The sequence below is a fragment of the Cyprinodon tularosa genome, unplaced genomic scaffold (assembly GCF_016077235.1).
Source record: "Cyprinodon tularosa strain WSP-4 unplaced genomic scaffold, ASM1607723v1 ctg1124, whole genome shotgun sequence".
NCBI lineage: Eukaryota > Metazoa > Chordata > Actinopteri > Cyprinodontiformes > Cyprinodontidae > Cyprinodon > Cyprinodon tularosa.
In genome coordinates this window covers 739,911-756,149 of record NW_024037921.1, presented here as the reverse complement: position 1 = coordinate 756,149, position 16,239 = coordinate 739,911, and the positions used below count along the sequence as shown (strand labels likewise).

Sequence of the window (16,239 nt, the reverse complement as noted above, 5' to 3'; positions counted from 1 at the left end):
CCTACTAACCATCCAAACCTTCCTGTTTGTCTCCTCTCCCTTTCCCAACACGGCTGCAGTGCTTCTTTTGTAGTATGATCTTGACCATGACCCTGTAAACTAACCCAGTCATTTAGCAACAGTTGTCCTGATTTCCAGTTGCATTTCTCCAGTTTCAACCTGCAGCCTCTTCCTGGTTCTAAGGAAGGAGGAGCCATCTACTGCTGGTTACCTCCATGCTGTTAAATCAGAACTTTAAACCTGAAATAACTCATTATTTATAGCCTGTTTTATCCGCACACACCCCTGAACTATAGACTCCAATGTTTAACTGACTCTGATTAACATTTAGGTTGTAGATTTTTTTTTTGTCTTGATCAAAATTGTATAATGGCGCCATCTAGTGCCTCTGATGGGTCATACCCTGCACCCAGGCAGCAGTTTTCCAAAGATATAACCTGGTGATTCCTTAATAAACACTAAAATAATGGTGGTATTTCAGTCTTCTGGCCCCATCCTCTGTAGTAGAACATCTTTCTGAAAACATTCAGCAAGTGTGCATCCCAGTGGAATGAGTTGTTGGACCCTTTTTGACTAGTTGCTTTAGCTGATGAGAACAAATGTCTTACTTTTAATTTTATTAACTTATCTACATCCAGGAAAAGGTTATTCTTTCCCAACCAAAAGACTTCTCAGAATACCATTAAATCTTGGAATTGTCTCAGTTTGGTGTTAATTTACCCCTAAGCACAGAAGCTGCTCTTTTGGTTGCTTTTTAAGCAAATGACTGTGGAGACCACTGCTGGTACATTTAGAGCTACTTTCCATTTAGTGGTTTAATGCAGGTGAGTTCAATATTTTTACTGCTTCCCCTATTAAACTGGCCCATGTAACTGAACCAGACCTCACCTTTAATGGTTCTAACTTTGAGGCAGGTACATACAGTGGTGGTATGTTTTGGTTAAGATGGAGCAATTGGTGTAATACCATAAAAATCAGCTGACTGGTGGCTAGAAAAACATCACCAGCTGCAACAAAGGTAGGCATGAAGCAAATGGTTCAGTTATGTAGAAAGACGTGACAAGAATCATAATGTGACCAGATTCTGGTGACTTTTAACCTGCAGTGTAGAAACAAAACATGTTTTTGTTTCATTGCATTTATCAAGTGTTGCATGACATATAGCAGCGGGTAGCACTGTTGCCATGCAGCAATAAGGTTCTGGGTTCGATTCCTGGCTTGGGGTCTTGCATGGAGTTTGCATGTTCTCCCTGTGCAGGCGTGGGTTCTCTCTGGGTGCTCCAGTGTTGTGTCAGATGAGCATACCCTGTCAGACCATCAAACATGTAGTCAATAACTGTTTATCCCTTTAGTTTTGTATGAAAAATAGACCTTAAACTACATCAACACAATTGTATCCCTTTAGTCATGTACAAAAAAACTATTTAATCACTTACGCTTTGGTGTTTTTTGAAGCGTATGGTGATCTGAACTTAATTTTTTTTTTTTTGTACATCACTAAGTGGATACACGCCCCTCGAGATAGTTTAGTCAATTTTTTTTTGTACAAAACTAAAGGGAAATGCAAATCTGATGTCTTGCGCATGCGTATTGACTATGGGTATGACGCATACGTGGGAGAAGATGGATAGATCCATCCATTTTCCATCACGCTTATTCTAGCTGGGGTCACCCCTTGTGACCCCCTTGTTTGTTTATTTATTAAATAATTAACAAGTGCATAGAAAAAAAGAAGACAAGAGTTACTGGTGCTCATCTACCTTTTCTAAATATCACCTATATAAAAAAATCCGGCTATTAAATATAAAAATGAGTTATAACGGTGAACCACAAAAACATAGAAACTATAACCCAAACGAAACAGCGCTATAGCCACAAACTTAGCTAAAGCTAGTCATGTCCTAAAAATTAACTAGGCTATGAAAACGTCAAACCTAACCTTGTTTCTTCAGACACAGAATATGGTGGATTGTTTCTGGTTAAGCTTAGTTTGACTCCTCCAGAATATGACTACAGATACTGAAAGATGCTAGGTAAAGGAATGCTATGGACAACATGTGTTCATTTGGTGAGAGCAGGGAAAGAGCAGGTGTTTAATTACATTATCTTAAACTCGTTGTCTTGGTTCAGACTTTTTGGACAATGAGGTTCATAACAAATATAACCCCGGCAGAAAGGAGCAATGAAGAAATTCCAAACATCTGAGTTTCCATAACCATGACTGCAGTTTCTTAATATTTTCTGATGTTTTGACACATTATCTTTGTGACACTTTACATTAAGGTATAAAGAATGTGAATAAAGAACACACAAGGAACAAGGCATGAACTAAAGGTTAGTTATCCAGCACTAACTGGGAATTACTCAGCCCAGCCTGGTTTGGGGATTACTGTTTAGTTATCTGGAAAATACAGAATAACTTATCAGGAACCAATGAGTAGTTATCATGGAAAACAAAGATAACCTTATAAGGAACTGATGGGTAGTTAACCGATACTTTTAGGGGATTATCAATAAGTTACCATAGAAGCAGAGGAGAAATTCTCTACTTTAGCTCTGAATAAACTCCACGCCTCTGAGGTAGAAGCTAAATTGAACATGCTCCCACATACAAGCAGCTTAAATTGGCTTTCTCTGGAGGGTGGCTGGGTTCTCCCTTAGAGAAAGGGAGAGGAGCTTGGTCATTCAGGAGAGGCTTCTCCTCCACATCGAGAGGAGTCTGATTTGGCTCAGACTTCTTTTTCTGATGCCCTCCCTATCAGGTGTTCCAGGCAGATCCCGCCAGTGGGAGGCCTGGGGCAAGACCCAGGACTCTGGAAGGACTACATCTCTATGGTGGCCTGGGAGCACCAGGCTTCCCCAAGCACAGTTGGAGGTGGAGTTTTCAGAGAGGGAAGTCTGGGAGTCTCTGCTGAGACGGCTGCCCCGCAACTCGGTCCTGGATAAGGAGGAAGGCGACTAGTACAGGTACGAGAACTGTCTTTACACCAAGTCCTACTACTCGTGGTAGATTGCGCTATTATACAACCATGTCATATCTCTCTAAAATAAATTTTGTGTTTGGAGTAGTCCCTCTATCTCATTTTTTACCGCCTATTGTGGGTGTACCACAAGGCTTTATTCTCGGGCTCCTTCTTTTCTCCTGCTCTCTCTACCGTTTGGAACTATTTTTCCATTGAATTGTATTTCTTGAATTGTAATAAACATATTGCTGACCATGATTCTGCATTTGAAGCCTTTTTCACCATTTCAAAGATTAAAATGCACCGTGCCCTAAAGTTAAATACCTTAAATATGTGATAAAATCATGATTCTTTAGACTTATCTTAGAGATTAGGTCCCCTCTGCTCTAGAATGATGTGGCATAAGAAATCCAATGGGTTTATAAACTCCCTGCCCGCCTATTCTAAGTCTTTTAACAGGAATTTGCCGGAGCACTTTGTCACAGGTTCAGCCTGTATAACATTGCAGGAGCGTGATTTCCAACAGCTACAAAAACACATCACTCTGGTATTGGCCTACTTGCAATGGTTGACGATTGTTTAACTGATTGATTAATTGATTAACTGATTAATCCAGGTGTGTATGGCCAATGGGTATTGAGGTCAAGCACACCTGGATTAATCAGATAATCCAATAGAAAATGACAGGAAACAAAAGAGCGGCCTTAAGTTCAGGAAGTAGTGGAGTCATGCATAGAGCCAATGTTCTCATCCTATAGGTCCACAGACCAGATGCTGCCAGTGGTTCCTAGAACCTCTGGACCAATTTGCTTCTGCCTATAAGCCAAACTCTTTCATTTTATGTCTTTAAATATCGTTTTAAAGCATATTTACTCTTTATCTTATAACACACTATGTCTTTCTCTAAAAAATTGGGTGAGAACAACACTTGTCTCAGTTAATACATTTCTGTTATTTTTCTTGTTTGCTTGATTTAACCATCACTTCTGTACTTTGCATATACTGTCCTGGGTTTGTTTAGGTTTTGCATTTCTGCAGATTATTTTTCTTGGTTTTTATTTGATTATCTAACTTTTTACCTATTTTATTTTGTTGAACTTACCTTACCTGTGTTTCCTGCCATTATGACCTCCTGTGTAGAGCTAAGGTCACAGGGATGCGGTTTGGTCATGGTGATGGTTTTGAAGATGTTGCCTAAGGTTATTGAATGTAACATAAGCAAGTTAAAGAGTAAACTGATTACTCAAATCTGTTTATGGGAGAGTCCATTGGAGGCCATCTTGTCTTTCAGACATGAAGGTATAAGCAGAGACGATGGTGCGGTTCAGAAGAGAGGAGAACCAGGTCAGAGTAGCAGGGTCCAATTGACGTTAATTATGGTTGATTTAAGGTCAGTTAATGTTCTGTTTAGACATGTGTAGGAAATTTCCAGTGTACCTCACATTTATAATGTGCGAACATACCGTAGTACTGTAGGATGTGTAACTCATGTTTTTTTTTTTTTCCTACTTACTTTGATTCTGTTTTATCTTCCTGTATTTTAATCATGTAAAGCACTTTGCATTGTCTTTGTACTGAATTGTGCTATACAAATAAATTTGCCTTGCCTTGCCTTGATGGTAGTGCAGCACTTTGATTAACCATTTTTTTCAAAGTGCTATAAAAATCGATACAGTGTGTTGGCGTTGTCTGATTTTAAAAGACTTGAGGATTAACATTGAATTAAGCAAAGGCTTCTAATACTTATATACTTTTCATATTGTCATCATGGGGTTTTGTGTGCAGAAAGGGATTCATTTAGTGCCGTTTGAGGTACAGCTATAGTGAAAGTCAAGTGTGAAAAAAGTGCATTGCTGTGAATAATGGGGATCCCCAGTGTCAGTCATTGCTGCCAATCACTACATGGAGTCTGTGGAAAACAGAGCGCTGAACTCCTACATAGGAACAACACCTCTAAACCAGTGAGTGGGTGAATTTTTGATTGAAAAGCTCACTGATACTTTTTTTAAAAGTCTATGTTAAACCTATAAGTATCACTTCGGTGCACCCAGGGGGGTCTGGACCTCATGTGGGAACCCTGGCATTGGTCTATGGTGGAACAGAATTGTTCTGGTTCAGATGAAAGGAAAGATGGATTAATGTGACCTGTTTGACAGACCCAATCTGCTACCAGTCGCCATAGTAACCCTGAAGATAAATCCCAAACATGACATAATTCAGCCAGAACCCCTTCGACCTGAGAGTCAATATAGTCTCACGGCAGGAAGGAAGAGGTTTTATCTGCTGCGAGGCAACAGAACTAAACATTTCCACCTCAGAGGACTTTGTGGAACGATGAGACCTACATGGTCTCTGTGGCTGCTCTGTGAGTACCACCTTTAATATCCATTTATTTGATTAAAATCAGACCGACAAAATAGAAACAAGACTTCTATTATTTTCAATGCAAATATAGCGTATTTACCTTGATTTTGGCAAAATGTAAAATGATGTGCATAAAAAAAAAGAAAACAACTACTTTTTCAAGTGAATAACATCCAGCTATCTAATCTTAAGGGCAAAAATACTCAGCAACTTGTTTAGCTGCTCAGATTAACCACAAATACATGCATTTTAAGAATTTCTTACCGACTTTTAGATCAGGTTTTTTTTTTTTTTTTTGCAGAGTTTTGACAGCTTTTCATGAAACAAACTTTTTGTAACAGTTAATTGAAAATATTTGGCAAAAAATAAATGCTTTTTTCCAGTTATTTTTAAGGAAACATCTGTTAAACTGCAGATGGATGAGAAGGGTGATGGATAATGTTGCAGAGACTGCAATAACTGCATACTAATAAGCATAAAACATACCTTTTGTTTTCTGATCAATGCTGACTATAATTTAAGCAATCAGCTTGTTTTTTTTATTTAAAGCAAATATGTTTCTCCATTTAATTAGGTCAATAAAACCACCTGAAACATGTGTTAAAAGTTGTGCAGAAATGCAGCTAATCTAGCATAACTAATGACTCCACTTCTAATATTCTTACAGTTTGGACCTCACTACTACGGGTCACAACTGAACAAGGTCAGTATGTTTGAATGCAAAAATTGAAACGTACTTTAGAAAGACAGGATGTACTATTTGAGTATTAGACTTCCTGACCTAAGCCACAGCTAGAGAGAAAAACACCCTGAGAAACCTGCAGATGCAGGAAATAAAACAATTAATAATTGTTAGACTTATTCTTATTGATGCTGTCTGTTAATCCCTCATAATACCTGCCTGCTGCGAGTCAGAACTAATGTTTTCCCAAATGGTTTATCTAATTAGGATAAAATTCATCTTCTGCACGTGGCAAAGATTTGGGAATAGAATGAGAGCTGTGTGCTTGATCTAAAAACAGTGTCATATTTTGATAAGCTTGGAGCCATGGATGTCATGGCATTATGGAGCTGTATAGGCTACGCTCACACAGCAGCCTGAAGTGACCCAAATCAGAGTTTTTTTGCCCACATGCGACCTGGATCTTTTCATGACATGCTGAACAACACGGATCTGATTTTTTTTCCAATGCAACCCAGGACACTTGGTGTCAGAAACTCAGAACGTAGGACCCAGAATTCAGACGAGACAATGTTTATTGAAAAGGCTGCATGCAGCTGCTCATCTGCTGGGATGCACCAACCTGGAAAAGCTTGAAACTGAGACGGTCCCAGTGATTCAGGAGAGAAAAAGAGCAGCAATCAGCAACAGCTAGAGCATGCAGAAGCAACAAGGGATCCAGAAGGGATTATCAAAGCCGTTGTCACAAGATGGGTCTGAGGTCAGCAACAGATGAAATCCAGGTAACAGCCCGGAAACACAGGACAGACAAAACAGAGCAGAACAGGGGCGGGCAAAACCTCGGGGGCAGAAACAGGTCAGGATCAGGCAGAACTAAACGCTAGAATTAAACTCGATGAAAGCTTGATTAGTCTGGCACAATGGGCTGGAACCGGTGGAATAAATAGCAGAAGAAACAGGTGGATCATATAAGAGATAATTAGGCTGGGGTGGAGCCAACCAGATGAGAGGAGGAGGAGTCAAACCCACCCTATGGTGCCAAGATCATGACACTTGGCTCTGTGGTCCTGAATCCGATGCATATCTGATCTTTTCAAATGCGACCTGTGTCTGAAGAGCCAGATCGCATTCATCCGACCTCAACACCATTAGTAGCCGACAAAAGGCGCCATTCTGGGTCTTGCTACGCAGAACCAAAAAGAAAAAACAACAACCATGATTGAGTTTTTAATGTTGAGAGAGGTCATTAGATAAGGTCCAGCGCTACCATCCATGTTTACTTCCGTAAACACAGAGCACGGTCCCTTGTGATGTCATGGCGTCCTCTACTGTGCATGTAGGACACTTAAGCTGTATGAATGCAGTTCCCACAGGAGATCACATACAAGTCACATATATTTGGAAATGCAAAAAAATCTGATTTCACAAAAAAAAAAATCAGAATTGAGCATCAAGGCGTGCAGTGTGAACGTAGCCTATGATGCGTCTTTAACTGTGAATCGTGGGCCACTTCAACGAGATGTGAGCCTGATTGGTAAGCAGCTGCCTTCAGTAACTCTAAGCAACTTCTCTGATCTGAGTAAGATTTCTATCTGAATCTGTTTTTATGTCTCATGCTTATTTAATACTTAATATTTAATGCCTTAAGAAGTGTTATTTAAAGAGTTTGTCTGAGTTCACCTCTTTTCAGGAAAATAAACCAGACTGAAAGCTTCAAGGTGGAAACACAGAGCTTTCCATATTGTCTGTAAAAGTTCATTTGTGCTCAGGTGCTCTGACTGTGAGTCCCAGCAGATCTCAGTTCTTTGAAGGAGACTCTGTGTCTCTGAGCTGTGAGGAGGACAGCAGCTCTGCTGGATGGACTGTATGGAGGAACACAACCAGAGGAGTCAGGGCTGGATGTGACGAATGGGGGGAACCAGCTGGATCTACCTGCACCCTCAGCTACATCGTCCCATCCGACAGTGGAGTTTACTGGTGTTGGTCGTCCAGAGAGGGAGCAGCCAGCATCATCATCCAGCTCACTGTCACTGGTAAGATCAGACTGTGGAGTTAGTGTTGATGAAGCTGTGTGGAAATGGATGAAATGCTGTAGTTTGTCTCTGTGTTGAGGTGGATCAGTGATCCTGCAGAGTCCTGTCCTCCCTGTGATGGAGGGAGATGACGTCACTCTGAGCTGTCTAACAAAGACCACTCCCTCCAACCTCCCAGCTGCTTTCTATAAAGATGGCTCCCTCATCAGGACTGAGCCCAAAGGTCACATGACCCTCCACCATGTGACCAGCTCTGATGAAGGCCGCTACAGGTGTAACATCAGTGGTCATGGAGAGTCTCCACACAGCTGGATCTCTGTTGAAGGTCAGCAGCTTCTCTCTCTGCTTCAACCTTTATTATGAGGCAAAAACTGAATATGTCTGTTTTGTTTATGTCAGAGAAACCCTCCACAACTCCTCCACCTCCTCCTGACCCCACATCTCCTCTCCACACCATCCTTCCTCTTGCATGTGTTGGTGTTTTAGTTTTTCTGCTCCCACTCGTCCTTCTGGTGGGATGGCACCTCTGCAGGACACCTGAAGGTAACAACAGAAAGCATCTTTAGATCCTCAGATTTTACACACATTTTTAGGAAACAAGTAAAGTGCAAATGTCAAGAGTAGCGAGGAGGACTTTAGATGAGCCTTAGTGGGTCTGAAGAAAAAAAGATGGAGAGATGACTGGCTGATCCACCCTGAAAGAGCTCCTAAACTTCATTGGCAATCATACAACTATAAATATGGAGATAAGAAGGGCTGAAACAGTTAACTGGATTAATTGTGATTAATCATCAACTAATTAGTAATCCATTAATTGTTAACTGGAGTATAGAGACTCTAAAACATGGCTTTAATTGACATAGTGGTGCACACTTAAAGCATTAATTATATCAAGTCTGTCAATATGGTCTAGACCTCCTCAAGTAAAAAAGTTTAGTTTCATTTCGTAAGAAATATTCTTTAAGGAACCTTTGGCTATCTGATTATAAATCGAAAAAATAATCGAAAGATTAATTGATTTGCAAAATATTCGTTAGTTGCAGCCCTAAAGATAAGATCAACTATCATCTGCATAGAGTGATAATCGAGTTCAGCGGACGAACAGGTTGAAGGTTCACCTCTGGTGACAGATTTTTCAAATACAAATAAATAGTAAGAGAAATATTTAAAAAAAAACTTTAATAAAAGGCAGAAAATCTAACAAACTTAAAAAAAATAATGGAAGTTATATTGGCAGGCATTAAAATGCTCTCTCTGATAAAAATATAAAAGCTTTGGGGAAAATATAATCATATCTGTTGGCTCTGAGATAAAGTCCGATGGGTTTATTTTTCTCCATTGATATGGGAACATTTGCTTTTACTTCACAATCATAGCTCTTAGAAGACAGCATTACCCCTAGCAACCGTCCTCGTCCTCTCAGCAGCTGAATTACTGTGCAGCTACACCTGACAGGAGGTTTTAGGCGACGTCAGGAGCTCTGAACGGTTTTGTTCTTAAGCTTCAGACTGGTGGTCTCTATGTAGTTTGAACCCATCACCAGAAGTTTGTCCTCATGCACTCGGCCTGTGGTCAATGTGCGAACTGTGTCTCTGCTGCTCGATGGTTTCCTGTTTACTGGTAGAAAGAACGAAACCGTTACAGCTTCACCTCTAACCTCATTGGCTGAGAGACCCTTGTCTGTGTTTTAGGTTAGGGGTGGGCTATTTTACTACACCCAGATAAGGGATTAAGTCAGGATTTTATCTTTTGATCTGTTTTTGGCTTCTTCTAATGTTTTGTTCCTGTTTTGCCAAAAACACTATTTCATCAGAGGTGTGTATTTGATTATAAACAGAAACGATTTTCTTGGTGAGTTCTGGTTAGGCTTGTTAGATAAATACATGTACTATGAGAACTAGGTTACCACTTCCAAACCTTTTCCTCCCTAGATCCCTGAAAACCAGCTCCTTCTGATGTTTTCATCCCAATAAATGCTTATCAGTCCCGAAGAATTGCTTCAGATTGTTCAGTAGGTTATCACCGAGTGAATCCTAATCCTGACCTAAAGGTCATTCCTTTTCTATCTGCAGAATTAATTAATCTATCTAAGTGTAATCTGAACAGAATTTCAGTAGTTCTTTGTCTATTGTAAGTTAGTTGGTATTTTGCTCATATTGAAGAACCCCTCCTAAAAAATCTCATATTCTGTTGTTTTTAAAGGCTACATTATATCTGTCTGACGGAAACCTGTGGAATTCACTGGAATTAAAGCAGATAAAAAGAATGAGAGTAGATCAGTCTGTGAAAAGTATAAAGTAGGTAAGGTTTAGGATGTGGCCAAAGCAGCTATTAGCAACGATAAGCTGCATATTTTCAGTCATTCGAAAAAGTGGCGGCTGGCCAATAGAAAGTATGAGGGCACCGCCCCGCTCACCCAATGACCTTGATTAAGACATATGCAAAGCATATAAAAATTTAATTATAAGTTAAAACATTACAAAAAATGAACATGAAAAAAATGCGACACACTGCTCCCCGAGCGCATCATAATGGCAGCCCACCACTCCCCAAGGGGATGGCTCAAATGCAGAGAATTCATTTCTTTGCTCTGTACTTGTGACAGTGTAATAACAAGAAAGAGCTGGAAGAAAACAGGGTATACTGATTACGCTGGGTTAAGCCTGGCCTGGAAGAAGCCAGGATGTACTGATCACGCTGGGTTAAGCCTGGCCTGGAAGAAGCCAGGATGTACTGATCACGCTGGGTTAAGCCTGGCCTGGAAGAAGCCAGGATGTACTGATCACGCTGGGTTAAGCCTGGCCTGGAAGAAGCCAGGATGTACTGATCACGCTGGGTTAAGCCTGGCCTGGAAGAAGCCAGGATGTACTGATTACGCTGGGTTTGCTGAGATGAGCTACTTTTATAGGCCACTGTATTATGGTTATAAATAACCTGTTCAGCAGAGATTCACAGCAGTTCTTGCCCTATAAGGAGACAAAGCACATGGAGTCCTAAAATGAACCAAACAGGCCTACAGGTTGCAGTCTGTGGTCTATGTGACACATAGAGCGGAGGGCTGTTAGGATGGAGTCCGCCTTCAGAGGAAGGGCTGTCTGAGGTGTTTGTATGCAACCTCTAAGATCCCTCTGAGGTTTAACAGCAACTAGCACCTCTGTTGTCGCTTATCCACACCTCGTTTCTAAAAACGTTGATTTGTGTGATCAGCAACAGCTGAAGCGACACCTCCACAAACCTTTCATGGGGCCATTCAATCTGTAGGTGGCAAACTGAGATGAAAAGCAATGGCTGACTACAAAACATGCTGATATGATTTAATGTTACAACAAGATCTTTCTCCTTTTTGCTTCAAAGGGTATTTATATATTAGAATGATGGGACTGATGTGCCACTGCTATGTGTTAGGGGATGAAATCAATTTCTGTTGAGAATAAAAGGAGAAGGTTTTTAATGTTTTTTATAACAGGGAGTTATGCGACTAAGCAGAGGTCTGAAAGGTATTCAAGTTTATTACTCCAGTAGAAGTATAAATCTAACTGTCTAAAAACACGTTTGTAGAAGTTAGAGGATCAGCTTAGACTTAGACAGATTTTATTTGTCATTTTGTTTACACCAGTGTAAAACAAAGAAAAGAAATTTGGTTTGTTTTTGAAAGTGCAGCCTTGAAAAATAGTAAAAAAATATATTCTTTCTGAAGAGGCTCAAAAAAAAAAAAAAAAAAAAAAAAAAAAAAAAAATATATATATATATATATATATATATATATATATATGTGTGTGTGTGTGTGTGTGTATATCTTTTTACTTCAGTAAAAGTGTGAAAGTACCATTTTTAAAACTATTTAAAGTATAAAAGTAAAAGTAATGCAGGATAAACTGTTAAGGCCAGAAGCTTTACTGCTCTACCCTATTAAAGGAACATTTTCTACATTTCTGGACGATAACTTCCTTAGACTTCATTTCTTATGTTTACAACTAATGGTAACAGAATCACATTTAATAATTTTGGAAAACAATTTATTTTGGTATGTGGTGAACATCAAGTTGGGGCAGCCAACCACAAATGAGTTAATAGTCTGGATGAAACTATTTTTTTTTTTTTTTATACCAACAGGCAATAAGAAAATTAGCTTAAATGAAACAATAGTAACAGATGTATAATTTTAGTAGAAAGTAAAGATAATTATGAGGACAAGAAGTAAAAAAATTGTCTAAAAATAATTACTCCAGTAAAGTATAGATAGCCAGAATTTCTACTTCATTAGGGTAACAAAGTATTTGTATCTGCGACTATGTCACTTTGAACTAGAGGTGGATAGTTTCTAACTACATTTTGTGATTTAAACTTATCTATTTAACTTCAAGAAAAAAATAGGTACTTTTTAGAACTATTGTAATCTATCATATTTTCAATTTTCTTGTGAGAATATAATTTTTCTTAGAGGAGTGAAATATCCGGTTACTTTGCCCACCGCTAGTAATTTGAGTTTTTCTAGGATCAGGGGAAAATATTGCAGCTGCAGGTTCTCTGTCCTTTCATTCATCCATTGATGAATGTAAAGATTGTTTTTATAAGTTTATGCTGCAAGTTTATTTCTTTTTTTTAAAATTTCACTTTGTATTTTAAAATACCAGAATATGCATATTACTGTCAGCATTTTAAACATTAAATCCATTATGAACCACAATGGATGGCTACTTTCTACTTTTACTTGAGTAAAATATCTTGATGTAGTGCTAGTCTTGCTTGGGTAAACTTTTGAAGTACTCTATCCTTCTCTACCCATTAAAGCCTCTGATGAGTCAGTCACTCAAGAATAAAGCCAGGCAATAAAGACAGAGACCTTCTTCATTTCACTCCAAGAATAAACTAGCAAATTAAACAATTACACAGAGTATAAGTAGAGCAAACTCTAACCGTGGACAGGGGATGCATTCACTGACAGTTGGAAAACACATGTGTACATAGTGGGGCCCATTTTCAGGAAAAAGGGCATGTTGTGGGGCCCAATGCCTGGACCCCATGTGGGTAATTCTTGTTTTTGGGTTAGGGGTTCTCATAAAGGACAAAGATGTGAATTTAGTTTAGGTGGGGGTTGGGGTTAGGTATGAACCCGTAATGTTTAGGGTTAGGCTAAGGCTTTAGAAATTGATGGAAGTCAATGGATAATGAGACAAGTTAAGTTGTGTTGGCTCATGTGTAGAAACCTCGGCTTTGGTTGCTCTACCAGCAGCTTGAAGCCTAGTATATGCTTAGCGTCTTTTGGTCGTTTTTAAGTTGATTTTCCAGTCATGGAACAAGATTTGGGGTTAGGCAGACTCTTGGCTAAATCCTGTATCAGGCGTTATACATTTAAACAAGGGGGTTGAGAGAGGTGATTGGCACCTTACAACGACTTCCTGATCAGAAATTGTAGGTTGGAGAAAATCCAACCTGTTTGATATTTTGTTCATGGCTTGTCAGTGAATTGCATGTTGAAGCCGTGACACGACCAGACTGAGAACTCCTTCCTCTGAGGTTTTCACATTGAACCTGTGCAAAACTTCTTTCTCTTCTTCTTCTATTACTAGATAACTGAATGTATTGCATTGTATGTCAGGACCCAACTTGTCTTTGAGGACATACAGTCAGAGTAGTCAGATCGGATCCGAGTGTTGATTCGTATAAAGTTGCCGGACGTACATCGCAAGCTGGGAACTTTTGAAGTCAATTTATTTGTACAATGGGGGCAGGTAGGGGGGTTAATGGCTGGTTATCCCCCAGCAGAAGTGTGTCGCAGTGAGCTTGTCACAGGTATTTTTGATTTATGCCCAATTTTGAAGCGTGGTCTGCGCTATGTTATTCCACACCACAACACAAGAGGGACAATCACGAACTATCTGTGGGACTAGATACGGCCGAGGCGGTGAGGAAGTGGGGGCAAGTTTGTGCGACAACGGAGGGACATGAGGGCCAAAAAAGAGCGGGGATCCAGTTGGAAAAAGGGTCCCAGCGTTCTCGCGCACCTCGCTCTTCTAGCTGGTCCAACTTCTCTTCACGAGTGGTTTTCCACGATGGCGGTCATACAAAACTAAACAATTTAGGTTCCAAATACGCACAGAGGAGAGCGGATGTAGATCTGACCAATCAGAGGCCTCCTGCCTGCGGTACTGAGAGGTGCAGCAGAGTGTCTGTGGAAGGGGCGGGGGCATATTTGGCATCACTGAGACAGACACGCAGACCACCTGGTTTCTGAGCATAAACCAGCCTTTACACCACCACGGTCCTTTGGCAACCAAAAACAGCTCAGGTTAACTAGCAAACTGATTGTCTTTCTGTTGCAGGAACATCTCCAGGTCCCGTTTATTCATCAGTGAGGAAACAAGATGATGTCATATATGGAACCGTTGCCATCAGGATAAACAGGACAGGTAAAGCCCCAGTGTTGTTCTAACTGACCTCAGGTCCCTGATATCATCCACTATTAACACCAAGTTCAATATTAGAAATCACTGATCTGTTCGAGCATCTGGTTGATTCCTGGTTTCAACCGATTAGTGGAATGGTTGAAAAATTTGAAGAAAGTGATGCTACCATCACCCTGCCTCATAGTAGGCTCAGAGTTTTCTGGTTTTGAAAGCCTCACTTTGAATGATCCATACATACTTCTTCACATTGTGACCAAACTGCTCAGTCTTTGTCATCTGACCATAAGATTCTCAAACAGAATAAATCTGACAGTAACTTCTAGGCTGTTGTTTGGAACGGTGCCAGTGTTGATATTAAACATCTGGATCAGATGGATATTGTTCCCACATGACACACATCCAAACTGGTTTAATGTTAGACAGAGGTCTACAAAGGTCCAATGTCTGAGAACTCTTAGGGATATCTACCTATACTGGTTGGGGACGGCTGACGCCAGACATCTCTGCCACCTGCTTTTAGACATATACCTGATATTAGAGAGGGTGTATGTAAATACATAGGCTATTCATTGAACCAGATCCAGAACATATTCTATGAAAGTCCAGTCAGAGCACAGACAGAGGAGGTTTACAGGTCATCCAACCACCTGTTTTCCTTCATATGAACATTTCCACCTTAAATTACAAATCCGAGGTGTTTCCACCTCAGAAGTTGTCATGCGGATCAGTACCCATCTGCTACTGCCTGCTAAGGCTAATGTTCTGGTTAGACCCTCCCTCGCTCATTCAGACTTTCTTCTACTTGGCTAACACAATATGATCAGTTAAATAATGATCTAAACAGTTATAAACCATTTCTTTGCAGAACGACAAGCAAAACCAGAGCCACAAGTTGTCTACTCTCTACTGAAGACGTCCACATTAACGTCACATTGATCCATACAGTCTGACCCAGCTTGAAGCTGACTGGTTCCATGATCTGTGAGTTCTGCTTCTACTGGATGGTTCTTCTCCCAGTGGGACCAGCTCAGAGACCCTTGAAATAGAAGCTGTCATGATCGGCTGCTGGAACCAGCCCTATAGACTTCAGAGCAGCAGAGGCTCCATGGACCTGATGACAGGCATTCTCCACCCATCTAAGGCTGGCCTTGAAATGTCTGGCTGAATTTACAAAGTCAGTTTTATGTTGTGTCTCTGATCCAATCCCAGAAACAGACTGAAGGTTTGTTGATTGGATGAAGCCTTTAAACCTTTTGGAGGGAAACCTGCAGTGGCCTCCAAAAGGATGTATAATGGTTGGGGTCACCACCACCCACATGTACATGGTTCTTCATATAGAAGTGTCCTATGAATGTATTTATTAAAACGTATATCTAATCAGAGGATAAGATGTTGTTTCTGAGCAGTCTGAAAATGAAAGTTTAAGAACCATCAGTTGAACCATTTTGCTATTAGAACAAATGTGATAACATGAAACAGTTGTGTTAAAGTAACTAAATATGATTAATTGAATGACAAAAATAGTTGCATTATTTTCTTCAGTGTGGATAACAGAAACTAAAATAAGCTTCTTCGGGGTGGCTGTGCTCTCCCTTAGAGAGAGGTTGAGGAGCTCCTTCTTTCTGAAGAGGCTCAGAGATTTCTTATGTTTCCATCACATGACTCCTGATCGATTTTTGCAAACACACACAGAAGGCATAATCAAACAGACCGCTGGCAGGTGCACCCTCCTGGAGAGAGGTCAATCTTGTATCCAAAAACGTTGTTTGGCTGTGTATTCCTTATACTTG

General features: G+C 40.1%; 1 protein-coding gene across 1 annotated transcript; it reads left to right on the top strand.

Annotated features, from left to right (window-relative positions):
• The first annotated feature begins 5,282 nt into the window (after positions 1 to 5,282).
• LOC119794057 (protein turtle-like) lies at positions 5,283 to 15,704 on the top strand. The gene is made up of 7 exons (XM_038301392.1): positions 5,283 to 5,328; positions 5,995 to 6,030; positions 7,779 to 8,042; positions 8,122 to 8,367; positions 8,442 to 8,585; positions 14,366 to 14,452; positions 15,315 to 15,704. The coding sequence occupies exons 1-7, from the start codon at positions 5,298 to 5,300 to the stop codon at positions 15,383 to 15,385; spliced, it is 879 nt and encodes a 292-aa protein (XP_038157320.1). The 5' UTR covers positions 5,283 to 5,297; the 3' UTR covers positions 15,386 to 15,704.
• The last annotated feature ends 535 nt before the right edge of the window (positions 15,705 to 16,239 follow it).

Coding starts and splice junctions, on each gene's coding strand:
- LOC119794057 (XM_038301392.1), top strand. CDS start 5,298: ATGAGACCTACATGGTCTCTGTGGCTGCTCT. Junction 6,031..7,778: donor ACGGGTCACAACTGAACAAG/GTCAGTATGTTT, acceptor ATTTGTGCTCAG/GTGCTCTGACTGTGAGTCCC. Junction 14,453..15,314: donor CATCAGGATAAACAGGACAG/GTAAAGCCCCAG, acceptor ATTTCTTTGCAG/AACGACAAGCAAAACCAGAG.